The 15811-nt window shown below is 49.6% G+C and overlaps 1 protein-coding gene across 1 annotated transcript in view; it reads right to left on the bottom strand.

The window, feature by feature from the left end:
• The window catches only part of HK1 (hexokinase 1), a 61395-nt gene that overhangs the window by 1278 nt on the left and 44306 nt on the right, over nt 1–15811 (bottom strand). Inside the window, exons 10-17 of the mRNA XM_080688006.1 lie at nt 14383–14687; nt 12840–12988; nt 12430–12549; nt 10957–11052; nt 9220–9319; nt 6104–6287; nt 3574–3729; nt 1111–1344 (exon numbers count right to left, since the gene is read on the bottom strand). Of these exons, the coding sequence (XP_080544132.1) occupies nt 1111–1344; nt 3574–3729; nt 6104–6287; nt 9220–9319; nt 10957–11052; nt 12430–12549; nt 12840–12988; nt 14383–14687 (1344 nt within the window). The remainder of the gene's footprint in view (nt 1–1110; nt 1345–3573; nt 3730–6103; nt 6288–9219; nt 9320–10956; nt 11053–12429; nt 12550–12839; nt 12989–14382; nt 14688–15811) is intronic.

Genomic DNA, 15811 nt, shown 5'->3' with positions numbered 1-15811 from the left:
GCCTACTAGTGAAGGATAATCTCTAAATGAGAGGCGACTCAAGGTTCTTGCATTTTTTGTTGAAAATGAGCTAGACCAGACTGAGGATGCTCAGGACATCGGGGCTCTCAGAGGTAACATGGACTGCCCTTTGCTAAACACCTACCATTTACCTACACTTTATAGACATAATTTCCAGTCCTGCCAGCAGCCATTATCCCATGAGGAAGATGAGACTTGGCAAGACTGAACAATTGAACACAGCTTCCAAATGATGGTGCCAGGATTAAATCCAGGTGTGTATGGCTCCAAAGCCTAGCTCTAAACCACACCTGGGTGTTATCTCAGGTGGGGAAGAGGATAGTTATTAAGGTGGAGAGACGGGTCCATCCCCAGCCATGGCCATGAGGTAAGCAGGTAATGTCTACAAGGAGTTGGGTAACATTGCCTTTAAGTAGGGTGACGTTATGGCCTGGTTTACCTGGGATGGTCCCGGTGTAATTATTAATAGCACTCACTTCGCTGACAAAAGTATCCAGGAGCTCAGACAGTAAATTGTATGGTCACTGTTCATAAGAGCCAAGTTTTGGAACATGCTTGGCACAAAGAGCAGATGAGGTGTCGGACTCTTGACCGAAAGAAGTTCCTCCCCAGCCCCCTCCCTGCTACAAGCCCAGAGCCAACACTGCCCCTGTGTCTCCTGACAAGCTCTGATTTAGCAGATGAACAAGACAATGAGCCCTCCTCCCCCTTTCCTTCACTCCTTCTCCCCACTTACCAAATAGCCTCCTGGCCAGGCTGCAGCTAACCAGGCTGATGGGGAGGCCCACACCCCTCTCTCCCTCCTTTCCCGCTCCCCACCTGGACTCTAAATGGGCCCGACCTAAATGGGCCCAGGAGGAGCAGGGAGAGGGACTCGCCATGACCCTGGTGTGAGCTGGCCAGGTAAAGCGCTTCGCAGTTAAACTTCAGAGCAGTCCACGACCTCATCCCAGACCAGCCCCAGTCCCTGAGCGCACAGCCGTCAGGTGAGGCATTTTCCTGGTGGGAATCACATCCCGATGCCCCATAACCATCAAAGGACCTCGCAGCCCAGGGAGCTCTGCCCATCCCAACTGGAAGCCCACTCACTGCGGATGAAGCTTGTACAGAGTTCCATCGACCCCCACGGTCACATTGAGATGGTCCAGCCCTCTGTTTTCTCGGATCTTATCCACCACGGCAGCCATGCCTGCACCACACAGCTGCGCGGCCCTCTTGGACACCACCCCGCACACGGTCTTGACGAGGATACTGTCGTCGCAGGTGCTATTCAGGCCCAGCTGCTGGAGGATGGCCCGGACCTGGAGCAGCGCTAATCGGTCACTGGGAACAAAAGCAGGAGGCTCCATGAAGCATGCATGACCCATGAGCCCAGCCTGGGAGCCGACTCACTGTACTGACCCATGAATAGGTCATGGGGGTTTTTCCCCATCAAAGTAACATTTATTTGTAAATTTTTAAATGATCCCCCAAAGTACTACCTGTTAAATTGTAGGAAACCTGGCAAATCTAGAGAAATAAATATTGGAAAATGAAAGCCATCCACAATCCCAACACTGGGGGAAATGCTATTAACATTTTAATATATTTCCTCCCAATCTATTTTTCCTGAATATCTTTAAACAATGTCCTTTGTTCTTATGCACCACGGGCTTGTCCTTTACAAGTGGCTTTCTTTATTGCTTTTTTTCCTACTTCACATGTCTGAGCAATTTCCCGCCTCCTCACCTAAGAACAGGTTTGAAAACGGCTGCCAGAGCATTCCATTCTGGGATGCACCAAACTTATTTAGCCAGTTTAGAGAAATTTAAGTTTTTTGTAATCTAATTTTCTGCTATTATGAAGTAACATACTTTTTGTTTGTTTGTTAATCCTCACACAAGGATATTTTTTCCATTGATTTTTTTAGAAAGAGAGGGAGGGAGAAGGGAGAGAGACAGAGAGAAAAATATCGATGTGAGAGAGACACATCAATTAGATGCCTTCAGGACGCACCCCAGGGACCGGGGATAGAATCTACAACCCAGGTACATGCCCTTGTCTGAGAATCAAACCTGAGACCCTGTGGTGCATGGGCCGATGCTCTAACCACTGAGCAACCAGCCAGGACGGAAGTAACATTCTAATGAAGTTTCCTATTTGTAAATCTTTGATACATATTGCCAAGCGCCTTTCAGAAAGTTGCATCACTTTACGCCCTCTGCAGCAGAGTGCTTGGCTGTCCTTGTCCCCCACGGAAAGGATCCCTTTTTAAAACACTTGACAATTTGGTAAGAATGGCATCACACTGTGGTTTCACCTGCATTCTTCTCTATTAGTGAGGATGACCTTTTTTACTTTTTCTTCATTTGTTTATTGGCCATATGAACTATCATGTCAAGACTTATTCTCCTGGGATATTTGTCTCATTCTTATTAAATTGAAAGAGATGATGATGACTATGTCGGTGATAAGAGCAGCCAGCCCTGTGTGAGGACTTACTGTGTGACAGGTGCTTTACATACATTACCACGTTTCCTCTTCATACAGACCAACCAATATATGTCATATCATTCCCATTTTAGAGACGAGAAAACTGAGCCTGGGAGAAAGTGAGCAACTCACTCAAAGCACACAGCCAGGGGGACAGAGCAGATCTCAAGACCAGACCTGATCAAGCTCTCGTGAACTGTGCCACACTCGCACCTTATCACATGCAATGCAAATGGTTTCCTTTGTTCAAACGTTTGTTGTTTGCCTTATAAGTTTGACTACTGATTTATCTTATAGAAGCTATTAGTAAAATTTGGCCATTTTTTCTTTATGATTTCTCATATACTTCATTATAACTTTTTGTTTCTGACCTTCTCATATATGCAGAGTTCCCATTCATACATACGTAGTGAAGTTTATGTTGTCTTGTTTATCTGTGTCATGTAGATTTAATTATTAGACGAGCTAAGAGAACCAAGGCGGGTAGGGGGAAGTTCCCCCAACCCCCCGCTACACAGGCGTGGGAGAAAGCAGTGAGCAGGCTCCAGCAGAGCCAATACTAGTGTTGCTATTGTGACCACTGTAAAGACAGGTAGTTTTTGCACACCTGTTTTTTTGTTTTGTTTTGTTTTTGTTTTGCTTTTGCAGACCACTTTCACCTTCTCTCACCATGAAAGATGGCAAAAGCAGAGATGAAATGCTTATATGAGAAAAATGGGAGGAAGGCAGAGGCAGCTTGCTGTGGGGCATGCATACGGGGTGGGCAAGCTATTCGATCGCAGCTGCCACTCAGATGGCATGAGGGTGGGGCTGGACCAATGGTGCTGGGCTCTAAAGGACTCAAGGTCCCTTCAACTCAGATATTTGTAATACATCTTCACGATCCTGAAACTGAGTCCATATAACCTATTTACACACATAACTTCAAACAAATATCATGCCCCAACATAAATGACAAATAAGAGGAAAGTCATTTATAATAAAATGATAGAAGGAAAAAAATCTCACAAATGGTGCCTGGTGACCTCCTGGTCAGGTCGACCTCTAACAGGCCCTTCAGGAAAGCCCCTCCCCACTCACCTCTCAATCTGAGAGAGATACTTGGTCTGAAAGATGCCCCGCGTCTTCAGCGGCTCAGAGATCTTCCCTCGGAAGAGGAATCCCTTCTTGGTGAAGTCGAGCAAGATGTTGCGGACAATTTCACCCAGGTACATGCCACTGATCATCTTCTCATACCTGAAACAGGAGGAGGGTGTCTGCGAAGCCTTCAGTCTCACAGTCACCCTGGGTGTCTGACTGCCCATCCAGGGCATCACCAATCCACACCCCGAGCCCGGTGCTCCCAGCAGAGGCAGAGCGTGAGGCCAGGAAGGACGGAGGCATCCTTAACCCTCGCCGGGATCAGAAATGAAACCACCAGCACTCGTGTCTAAGTGCTGGAGCACCTCCCTCCTCACCTAACTTCCTGCCTTTGCCTGAAAAATCCCATTCCAGCTCTCAGCTCCAATGTCCCTTCTCCAGAGGCCTAACTGCCCCCCGCCTAGACCAGGTTGTATCTGCAGATCTCGGACCCCGTGCCCCTCCCTTGTCCTTCATAAGGCACACAGGCCCACTGACGCTCATCCCTGCAGCCAAGCCTCGAGAAGGTGGACCATGTGTGCCTTGTTCGGCTCTGACTCCAAGGGCCTGGCACAGCACAGCGCTAGGCTCTCTGTCAAGGGCTCAATAAATATCTGCACAATAAGCAAACGGCTGAGTCTTAAAGGGACAAGAAGAAAATGAGGGGAAACTTCCTCTTAGACAGGGGTGGGCAAACTTTTTGACTCGAGGGCCACAATGGGTTCTTAAACTGGACCGGAGGGCCGGAACAAAAGCATGGATGGAGTGTTTGTGTGAACTAATATAAATTCAAAGTAAAGGAGCGGAGGGGAGAGCAAGAGAACCGGATAGAACAGCCGGATCCGGCCCGCGGGCCGTAGTTTGCCCACGGCTGGACTAGAGTGTTGGAAGGTTCTGCAAAAACCCAGAGTGCTTGGTCAAGCACCGGGCAGAGCCGGTGACGCCATGCTGGCTGGAGGATTCAGGCAGCACAGCACTCCTAACGGCTGCTCCTGGGGTTTTATTTCCTGCCTTCTCCACGTGCAAGGGCCTCAAGAAATGACAGAGGATTTAAATGCGTCCATGACACGCACCCAATCCCAGCGTCTCCAAGCTGGGAAATCTGGATACTCTGGGCAGAGTAACCTGGATACTCCAGATTTCAGGTAGTCCACAGGAAAAAAAAAAAAAAAAGAAATGGTGCTATTATGATCAGTTCCCATCCAGTCCTTTCATTCCATCAAGAAGACCTTCTCAGTTAGGGGCTGATATGGCTTTCACCCCTTCCAGCCCCTGCTGATCTCTTTTAGCAAAGGGGGTCTTTGTTTAGGCAGTGGTTCTCAACCTTTTTAAAGCCTTAATACCGTTCCTCATGTTGTGGTGACCCCCAACCATAAAATTATTTTCGTTCGCGACCCACAGGTTGAGAACTGCTAGCAGGGTCGCCTAAGACCATCAGAAAACACAGATATTTACATTACGATTCATAACAGTAGCAAAATTACAGTTATGAAGTAGCAACGAAAATAATTTAATGGTTGGGGGTCACCACAACATGAGGAACTGTATTAAAGGGTCGCGGCATTAGGAAGGTTGAGAACCACTGCTTTAGAGCCTTTGGTAGGCAACAGTAGCTAGAATTAAATAAAGTTTTTCACTTTATGATTACCATCTATTTATGGTAATATTGAGTTTTCTGGGGTTTTCGTCCTCCCTCATTATGTTTAAGTAAAGAATATAGGCTGAATTACAGAAAAACATTAATAGCATACGTGGTCTTTGGAGAAGGCAAAAATCTTGAGGGTGGCCTAGAGAACAACTTACATTTTGGGAGGTATTACCCAGCCCTTCGTTCTGCTCCTACAGATACAGCTGAGACCCACACATCCTGCTGATGGCAGAGGGTGCTGAATCCTGGGAACTGAGACATAAGTCACCTGTCTCTATGCTGGGGACACTGCCATCTCAGGGAGGGCTCCTGAGACCCAAGCTGAAAAGCTCCCAACAGCCACTAGGAGGTGCAGGAGGTCCCTACGGGAAGGAACAATTGCACTGCGCCTCGGCCTCACCCCCAACCAGAAGGCCCCCACTCCACCCCACCCCCACCCGCACCCCCACTGGCAGGTCTGAATTTCCCTTGCCCTTTGACAACTGCAGGTCAAGTGTGCTCTACTTCCACTAAACAAGACAAAACCTACTGACCAAGAGGAAGGCTACAATGCTCCAGGATGAACACGGTCACTGATGGGAAATGGTGTGGCCACCCCACCCTGTCCCCAGAGGCACCTGGAGAGGACATCAACCGGGGCCCTGTTGTAGCATGTTGGGGGCCCCTCCCCGTTCCTGCTCTCCTTGGGCCAAAAGCCAAGGTCAGGAGGACACCCGAGGGAGGGCCCGATCTCCAAGCCTCTGTGTAGATCCCGCTCCTACTAGAAGAGTCTTTGATTGTAACAGGCAGAATGTCCTCCCTGTCCTGACCCCCTTATGCGTCTCCTCCAACAAGCAGAATTACCTCTGTTTCCCAGAGTTTAGAGAGTATTCATCCACCAGGATGTCGTAGTTTGTTCTGATATCATCCAGACACCCGTTGTCCCCAAAAGCGCCCCACTCCATGTTGATACACATCCGCCCCTCGTTCCCCTCCAGCATCTCCACGTTCTTCATCTCTTCCATGTAGCAGGCATTGCTGCCAGTCCCTGCAATACACGAGAGGAAAATAATTAGCCATGCAACTAGGCCGGGGCCAGGGGTTCCAGAAAGGAGTGCGTTTTTGAGATGAACAAAGTAATAGCGTCACTTTCCCAAAGTTTTCCAGAAAAACCTCAAAATATAAAAGGAGAGTCAGATCTAAACCATCCAGAGCATTTGATTAACTCACTTTGTACAAAGACATCAATACCAAGAGCCTCCTGTTTCCTGTCCAGGCATACAGGACTGTATTTATTTTAATAGAAGATGGTCTTACAATAAAGGGATGTATCTTCAATAGTGGACATTTAGGCTTTATTTAGATTGGAAGGATATTTCTCTCTCCCACTCCTGCTCCCTCTTCCTCTCTCTTCACACACACTCACAATATTAGGGGGTTGTCTACTATTATACTATAGATGTCCACTTATCTTTTCTTCTTTTGTTGTTGTTGTTGTTGTTAATCCTCATCCGAGGATATTTTTCCATAGACTTTTCGAGAGAGTAGAAGGGAGGGGGAGAGGCAGAGAGAGAGAAACATCAATGTGAGAGAGACACATTGATTGGTTACCTCCGGCATGTGCCCTGACCTGGCCGGGATTGAGCCTACAACCGAGGTACATGTCCTTGACCAGAATCGAACCCGGGACCCTTTAACCCGAGGACCAGTGCTCTATCCACTGAGCCAAATCGGCTAGGGCCACTTATCTTTTCTTAGCAAAGATGGTCATGGACTATGGCTGCTCAGTAACCTCTCCTACGTGTTCCAGAGTGAAGCCCACAGTGAGACACTGGAGGACATTGTCCTGAGCATTTCAAGGGTGCCTTTGTAAAGTGGTGATCCCTCACCACTTTGGTACCACAGACCTTGTTGAAAATCTGACGATTCTCCTGAGGACCTTTTCCCTGGGTGCACCACACGCTGTACACACACAATATGACCAATAGATTCCAGGGGCTCGGGAGCCTCTGATATCCATCTCTGAACTGCCCCAAAGCAGGCAACTCAGACTGTGGCCCCCCAAGGACCCAGTGGGACCACAAACTGTTTGCTGTCCTCATCCATGAGGAGTTAAGTAGAGAAATTGAGAGGAAGTCATTGAAAACTTTCACAGACTTTTAATTGCCATGATAGCCAAGCTTGTGGTCATTGGCCTTGTCTCAGTGAATGGACTGGAAATTTAAAAACCAACCAACCAACCGGACTGGCTCAGTTGGATGAGCATCGTCCTTTGCACCAAAAGGTTGCCAGTTTGATTCCCAGGCAGGACACAAACCTGGGTTTTGTTCAATCCCTGATTGGAAGACAACAGACCAATGTTTATTTTTCTCTTACTCTCCCTTCCTCTCTCTAAGCATGTCCGCAGGTGAGGATTAAACAAACAAAAACCAACCAACTAACCAAGGAGGCCTCAGTAAAGGTATTTTAAATATGCTCCTGAATTGCCTGGAAAGCCTGCTAGTTAGGATGCAGATTTCAATTCAGGCCTGGGGTGGGGCCTGAGACTCTGCATTTCTGACACTCCCGCAGGTGGTGCGGAGGCTGCTGTCCCATGGACCACACTTTGAGTAGCAAGGCCCTGGAGCACCATCAACCAGGCAGAATGCAGATACAGCTAAACTTTCAACATGAGGGAACGCAAGGGCATCCCCACTGGCTAGACCAAAAGGGCTTTGGTCGGTGCCATACCTGAAGCAGAATTCACAAGCCTCTGGCTGTGTAACTGGATTATTTTCATGTTCTCAGCTCCCTTTCACCTAAAGTGTAAAACTGAGAAATGGAAGTGGGTGCAAAGAAGGCCAGACCATGAAAACCATACATTTTGCCCCTGCGAGTTCTGAGAAGAGAGATCGATGAGCAGGGAAGTAAAATGTGGCTTTGCATGCAGCTGGAGCTGTGGAGAACCCCCAACCCCACCCACCTCTCCTGCCAGGAACAGCTACCGGGGCTGCCCTGACCCCCAGGCAGGAAGGTGAGGCCTGACCTGGAAGTGGAGAATGTGCTGTGTCACTCTGGCTTTGCATTTCACGCCCAAGCCCATTCATAAAGAAGAGAGGGAGGGGTTGGGTGGAGAAAGCTTTGTAAAGGAAAGGAAGAAACAAAGAGCCCCAAAGCCAGGCCCCCAGAAACCTTTCACCTGGAGCTGCTCCCCACTTCTTTGAATTTCCACAGGAGCCCAAAGTGGTTCAACAAATAAAAAGGCCTCGCTGGCACCCAGGGCAGCTGGCTGGGCTTTTCCCATCTCCATCCCAGCCCTCAGTGAAAGGCCCATGCAGCAAAGCACTCCCTCCCTGTCCACGTCAGGTCTGCAGATGTTGGCTAAGAAACAGGGTTCTTTTCCCAGCATCCCCTGACACCAGGAGCAGGTCCAATTAGACAAGTGGTTTTCCCAGAGCCCAAATCAGTATGCTTCCGGAATCAGTGCTCCTAAGGCCCAAGCCCCTAATGTGCTTGAGCTATAAGGGGACAACCTGCAAAGCCAGCAGATGACCCTTCTCCACCCACTTCAGGGGCTGGGACTGCTCACAAACAGTGGCTGCTGGCACCCAAGACTACTCTCCAGCTCTTTCCCACGGTCAAGCCAGAGGAGCCTGCCTCTTCCTTCCCAGCCACAGGCTGACAACACCTGCCTGGAGTGTCTCCATACCAGCTCCCGTGCTCCCACCCCATCCACCCGGCCACGTGAGCCACGTGAGACCTCATCCCTGGAAAGCTCTGCTCTTGACAGTCTGGTCACTATCAACATGGTAGGTGCTGGGGAGGGAGCCCCTGCAGGGTTCTGTAGCCTTGGTCAAGGATAAAACTCTGGAGGTGGTAAGGGGACAGGACTGACAGATACGGTCTCACACAGAGGGCTGAGCTGCTGGTTCAAGGCCCCACAAAACAGGAAAACCCAGCCTTCCTTATCCCCGAGGAGAGAGACCTTCCAGGGCACCCACCTACGATGAGTCCAACCTCACAGTTGGGGTCCTCATAAGCACAAGTCATCATGGTGCCCACCGTGTCGTTGACCACAGCCACCACGTCCAGCTCAAATTCCTGGGGAGAGAAACAGACACGGCGTGAGCTTTAGGGAGGGACGCACTGCCTGGCGGAATTCCGCAGGCTCACTGGGCTGCACTAGTCCGAAAGCTCCTGGAGCATCACCTGAAACAGTTTTCTCGCCAGCCCGTAAAAGGCACTCAAATGCTCTTCACTGACTGAACACCTCCTATTAATGATGTAGCTACAGTTTAAGATCTAAAGAAAGGAAGTATTATTAGAGAGGCGGCCTGGGGGAATTGTCGAAAGGATAAAAGGCGAGGGACTTAGCCCAAAAGCTCTTTCTCTTGGAGTTTAAAGCCTTATAGCCTTTCAGAGGGCAAAATACAAAGACCAAACCCACTTCTCAGAATCTGTCTTTCAGAAATAGCCATGCAGGTACACAAAGGTACATGCACAAGGGTATTTACTGCATGACTTGCATGAGCCAGAATGAGAAACCACCCAGAAATAGATCAAAAGGAGCTGTGGAAACCATGGTTCAGAAGGACTGGGACTTGTTGTGTTAAGTCACTAAGTTTAGAGTGGTTTCCAATGCAATAATATAAAGTAACTTACATGTGGGACATATTCATGTCACACACACATTCATTACTCCAAGGACCCACCCAAGAAGCCCTTTAGAGTCCCCACAGTGGTCAAGAAAATATACCCAATGCAGCCATGAAAAGATGTCTGCTTCCTATTAAATTTAAAAAAGCAACTTGTTATATAGCATATGTGGTATGATTACAATTTTAAAAAGTGTGTGTTGGTATGTGCATGGAAAGTAAGTTGGGGGAAAACTAACATTGAGTTGTGAAATGGGCAAAAATAGATCATCGGGTTTCTTCTCAATGACATACTAGCTGCTGGCTAGCATACCCTTCAGGTGCAACCGGTCCCTCCTGCACACCCATTCATTTCAGTCTTCCTGGTCATCTAGGTATTTATTTGTCTGCTCTTTGAAGCTGGAAATGTTTAAACTGATGTGTTGTTGTTTTTATTAACTTCTTACTGATTCCCTGATTAATTAACAAGTTAAATAAAATCTCTGGAATTTTTCATTTTCTATTTTGTCCATGTTCTCCAGCCAGAGGCCAACAGAAACACAGCTGTGGTGGAACAGAGCTAGACTCCTGATTGGTTGCAACCCGAGAGAACACCTCCCGTGGGGCGTCTCAGTGTGTCAGCCCTTCTTCTAGGATTTGAGCCCGGGTGGATGGCTTCAGGGAGGGGTCAGAGAAGGGGGGCTTTGTTCTGGGTTGGAGGCTGTGGGGGAAGCAGGGCAGTTCTTTGCATGTGTGCTGAGCTTGCCGTGATGGAGGTACACGCCCATCCTGCCCGGTCCCATGGCGGTCACCAGTGGCTGTGACGATGTTTGTGTTCTGTGAGACTGTTGTGTCCAACAGGAGAACACCAGGTCTGACAGGAGTGCCAGGCTCTTTGTAGGAGAGTTGTGATTTTAGCTTTTCAAGCAAACTATCCTTTAACAACTCAAAACTGTTCACCTCTGTTTTACTGCCGAGTGTTGGGGGAACTTCCTACCAGGCCATGTGCCTCTGGATTGTTTGAGTTCTTTACGATCAGCAAGTAGGATTCTTAGAACCCAAAAGCACAGTAAAAATGTTTAAAAACATCTTTGTCATAGTTACCTCTCTCCTTTTTACCGCGTCCCGTAGTAAGGTGGCTACGTCGTGCCCCACGCAGTCGGTTGCCTTAAACCCCTTCGTCCAGGTGATCAAGATTCCCTGAAACAGGAAAGGCACCAGGAGAGTCCTGTGAAATTAACCTCTAGGGGCAGAACACAAAATTCCTTTCCTTCCTGAGTCACTATGTGCTGAGAATTCACAGCACAAAACCCCATTCCTTCCTGAGTAAACACCTGCTGAGAATGTACAGCGAGACTATGCTGGGGAAACTGAGGCGCAAACCAATAAAATCTGATAGTCCTCCACAGGCCCGACTCCTCCTCACCATCCTCACAGCAGTCAGTTTACAATCCCCATTCCACAGATGGAGAAACTGAGGCATAGAATGTTAAAGGTGCTGCCCCTGATATAACCAACTAGTTCCCCTGAAGAACAGTCTGCCAACAACCTAAGTGGAGAAATGCACATTTTTAGCAGCACTGCTACTACCGAAAGTAAAACCGATTGGACTGTAGTGATGCAGCTGGTGGGTGTGTAAGTGAACTGCAAAACAAGCTTATATGGATCCAACTGCTGGCACCTAACAGGCCTTAAGAGGACAAAAACCCCAAGTCAGCACTGTCACTGCATTAACTGGCTTCCAGAGGCAGGTGCCCGACCCAGCTTCCCTAGTTCTGCCCATCATACGCTTCAAAGCTTGACCCAAGGCCAAGTGTGATGTAAGGTCCCCTCAGGGCCTCCACCCTAGCCACGCATCACCTGTGACACACAGCGGCACTGTGGCTCTTTCTGCAAGGCAGGCTTGGTCTTGCCTCTGTGACTCTGCAAAATAGGTCCCCTCTGCACAGAACATGGCCTACCTACTGACCACCCCTGGCACAGTGCTGGGCTGCTGGGAGGCCGGGCTCCTTGGGACTGCAGGCTTCCTGAGGACAGACACTGTGACCTTCAGCTCCACCCAGTTATTAGTACTCAGCAGGTGCTCAGCACTGACCCCATGCAGTCGTGGCCTTAAACCCATTTCCATCCCATTCATTGAACATTTCCATGTTGACCCTGTTCCATCCTATTTATTGAACATTTATCAAGTATTTCTTCTGATAGCTCTCTGTGCAAAGGCGTGTGGGAAACAAAGGTCCTCACTCAAGAAGCATAAACACAACAGAAAAGACACAATCACTAATAACTGTAGGAGGTGCTATAATCGGACAACACTAGAAGGAACAGGGAACACAGAGGAAGGTGCGGTTCTTTTTGTCTGAAGGACAAAATACTTCCCCGCAAAGGTAAATGCTTTAAATGATAAGAGTCTGAAGATGTCCTGGAGGGTGTGGCATAGAGCCTGGGTCACCCACCGACTGTGCCATCTGGGCCGTGCGGACATTGAGGAATGACAGTGAGGCTGGAGGAGGCCCCCAGAGCCAGCTCGCACTGGCCAGCGGACAGTCAGTGCTGCCCCGTGTCTGACTCACTCACCGCATCCAAGCTCGTCTGCTTGCAAGGAAACGAGAAGGTGAAGCCCAGAGGCATTCGGGGGCCTTTGATCCCCATGTAGTCCAGGAAGTCGGAGATGCAGGAGACGATGTGGTCAAACAGCTTTAGGAGGAAAGAGCGGATCACACGTGCGTCCTCTGGTTTCATACTTTCAATGCACTCGTACAAATGTACACGGACGCACACACAGACATACACACGTCAGAGCACGCCCCCCTCTCCGGGACCCCCTGAGCATCGTAAGCCCGGCATGGCTGAAGTGCCTGCTGCTTTCGCGCCACAAGGACACCTGCACGGCTGCAGGCATCACATGGCAGGTGTTGGGGACCACCACTGCCACCGGCCGTGTGACACAGACACACCACGGTGGTGTAGAAGCAAAACCGTCTCACCTCCTCCCCCGTGCCCTGCATGATTTCGATGGGAATGGCATAGATCTTGTTGTGCATTTCCACCGTTCTCTTTTTCCCACTACGGATTTTCACCAGCAGGACGCGGAAATTCGTTCCTCCAAGATCCAGGGCCAAGAAGTCACCATGCTCTGTTGTAGTCAAGAACAGAAAGAATCTCAAAAACAGCCAAATGCCTCCTGGCAGCCAGTGACCCTAAGACTCCAGGCTTTCAAGGGGAAAACCCCCATATTAAATAAAGGGGAGGAGCTATAAGTCTCTCCTCCAGCACACAGCTCAGGCTGAGAGAGAGGTGGCCACTCACTCAGGGACCACCACAACCTGTGAGCCACACTACAGGACAGAAGGCCCCACAGATGAACCAATCTTCACAACAAACAAACTTCACCAGGGTTACTGAAAAGCCTGACAACAACCTCATTATGGGAAACCTCACACGAAGATTAATAACATCTGTCAGTGTGTACGGTGCCTGCAGACATGGCCACCATCATTCCCCTCCCTGTTCACTTGCTGCTTTACAAAGTGACTGCAGTTCTTCCCGTTAAAAGGTGGAGTCTGTTTCTCCTCCCCTTGGATCTGGCCTGGCCAATGACTTGCTTTGGCCAACAGTGTGGCAGAAGCCAAGCTGAGCCAATCCCAGCCCAGGCCTCCAAGAGGCTTCAAAGTCTTCCCTCTCCCTTGTGGACCCTGCTGCTACCGCATGAACAAGCCCTGTGGCCCGCTGGAGGGTGACACACATGGCCAGGCTCTCCTGCACCCCAGCTGCTGCTAACCAACTGCTCGACATGTGAGGGAGGCCCCTCAGCTGACCCACCAGTGACTGCGGACACATGAGTGAGTCCAGCGAAGATCAGCCGAGTCTGGCCCGGAGGAGCCACCATAAACTGCTGACCCACAGACTCATAGGCAATAATGAATGGTTGCTGTGTTAAGTCACTAGGTTTAGAGTGGTTTCCAATGCAATGATATAAAGTAACTTACACGTGGGACATATTCACGTCACACACATTCATTACTCCAAGGACCCACTGGAAGCCCTTTAGAGTCCCCACAGTGGTCAGCTCCAACGGTTAAGGGCTGACCGCTGTTTTCCAATCTGCCTGGGTGTGACAATCCCTAGGCCTGTCTGCCTCATGCACACCATCAGGGCTTAGGAGGGGTGCGTGGGTGTTTATCCTACCGGTTTACCGTGTTTGTGAGACAACCTATAGCATCTCGGGGAGCAGGGTGTGCCCAGCTCGGTTCATGGAAGAACCCTTTGTAATTCCCAGCAGGCTGTGGTTTTAGAGAAGGCGCCTGCCCAGGAGGCCCAACCAGGGAAGTCCACTGCCCTGAGCCACACACGGGCAAGTCAGCGATAAAAACGAAAAAGAGAGTGTGAGTGAGTTTCTGGCTCATGCCAAAATCATGCAACGCCAGTGCCAATGCACCCGCCGGAGAAGCCAACCTCCCTGCTGCCCGCTGTGCCTTGGTCATTGGTGTGAGAAGCAGGAGGGCACGTGGGCCCCAGCAGAGGCCTCACCGGTCCCATCGGGAGTGCTGCGGACGAAGGAGGGCAGCATCTTCACCACGGCCTTATCGTTGGTCTTCTTCTTCAGCCCCATCTCCATCTCGGCCCGCATCCTCTTCTTCACCTCCAGCAGCATCTCCTTGGTGAGGCGGAAGTGCGCCAGGGTCTCCTCTATCTGCCGGTGCTGCTCAGCCAGGCGGTAGGCCACCGCGGTCACCATGGCTGCCCCCTTGCCGCTGCCACTCTCCGAGAGGAGGAAACGCACATCGCAGTCGGGCACCAAGCGCCTCAGGGTCTTGTGGAAACGTCGAGAATACCTGGAAGGGAGGGGCGGGGGGCACAAGAGCTGGACTGAGCCATCTCTCAGGAACCTCCTGAACCCCCTCTCTTTCTTTTCTCACACTTTCATTCCATTTTCTACACTGGCTCTTCTCATTAACAAGTCATACACACCCGCTGTAGAAAAGTTAAATGCGGACAAGCGGAAAAGAAAGACAAAATCACTCATAGTCACACACGAAAAGGAGAGGGTTCTCATTATCACACGAGCATCGGATATGGACATTCAGGGTCCACAAAGGATCTTGTCCTCCACCACGAAGAGGAGAGACAGCATAGTGCTCAGAGCCCAGAGCTGGCGTGAGATGAGGAGAGTGCATGGTGAGCCCGGCACCTCCCCATCGGGGCCGCGGGCCTGCCCGAACCTTGGAGTTCAGAGGATGACAGTGTCTGGCTGCCAGCGATGTGCGGGAACTAAAGGCGTTCATTAAACACTTAGATCAGTGACTGGCATGAGGACGAGGGCTCGATGATCACGCCTGCTTTTCACTTTCACGTGTTCCCCCGCCCCAGGGTCTGGGCATTTTTAGCGGCTAGAAGAGGACTTGAGGACAGGACTCGCTGGGACACAGAACTTCCCCAGAGTCTGTGGTCTGCTGTAAGTAGGGAAGGCTGCCTGCCAAAGGAAACAGGGAAGCGGGAACCCCGAAATACTAACAGCGGTCAACTCCAGGGGCGAGGTTAAAAAGGACTTCTGTTCTCTATGTAACTTTTTTAATTATCTCCAGTGTCTAGACTGAATATATGTTACTTCTAAGATAAGAAACACTTAGCCACAGTTACTTTTTAACCCCTTGTACGCCATAAGCGTCTATAGACGCAATTAAATTAAAAATATCGGGGTGTGCAGGGATGGTCTCCATTGCGGATGCATGGCAGTTAACTGGTTAAATGTGATGTTGCAGATGAAGAGTTCTGGAGATGGCTGGCTGGTGGTAGCAGCTGCTCCACAGCGTGACTGTACTTCATACTGCTGAACTGTACTCTCAACACTGGTTAAGAAAGTGAATTACGTATACATTATGTGTTTTTACCACAATTTAAAAAACTTTTTAAATGTCACGTTGCAAATCTCTAACCTTCCTTATCTAAAAATTTTCTA

Source organism: Plecotus auritus (assembly GCF_963455305.1).
Source record: "Plecotus auritus genome assembly, chromosome: 9".
NCBI lineage: Eukaryota > Metazoa > Chordata > Mammalia > Chiroptera > Vespertilionidae > Plecotus > Plecotus auritus.
This window is presented reverse-complemented; position numbering and strand designations above follow the sequence as displayed.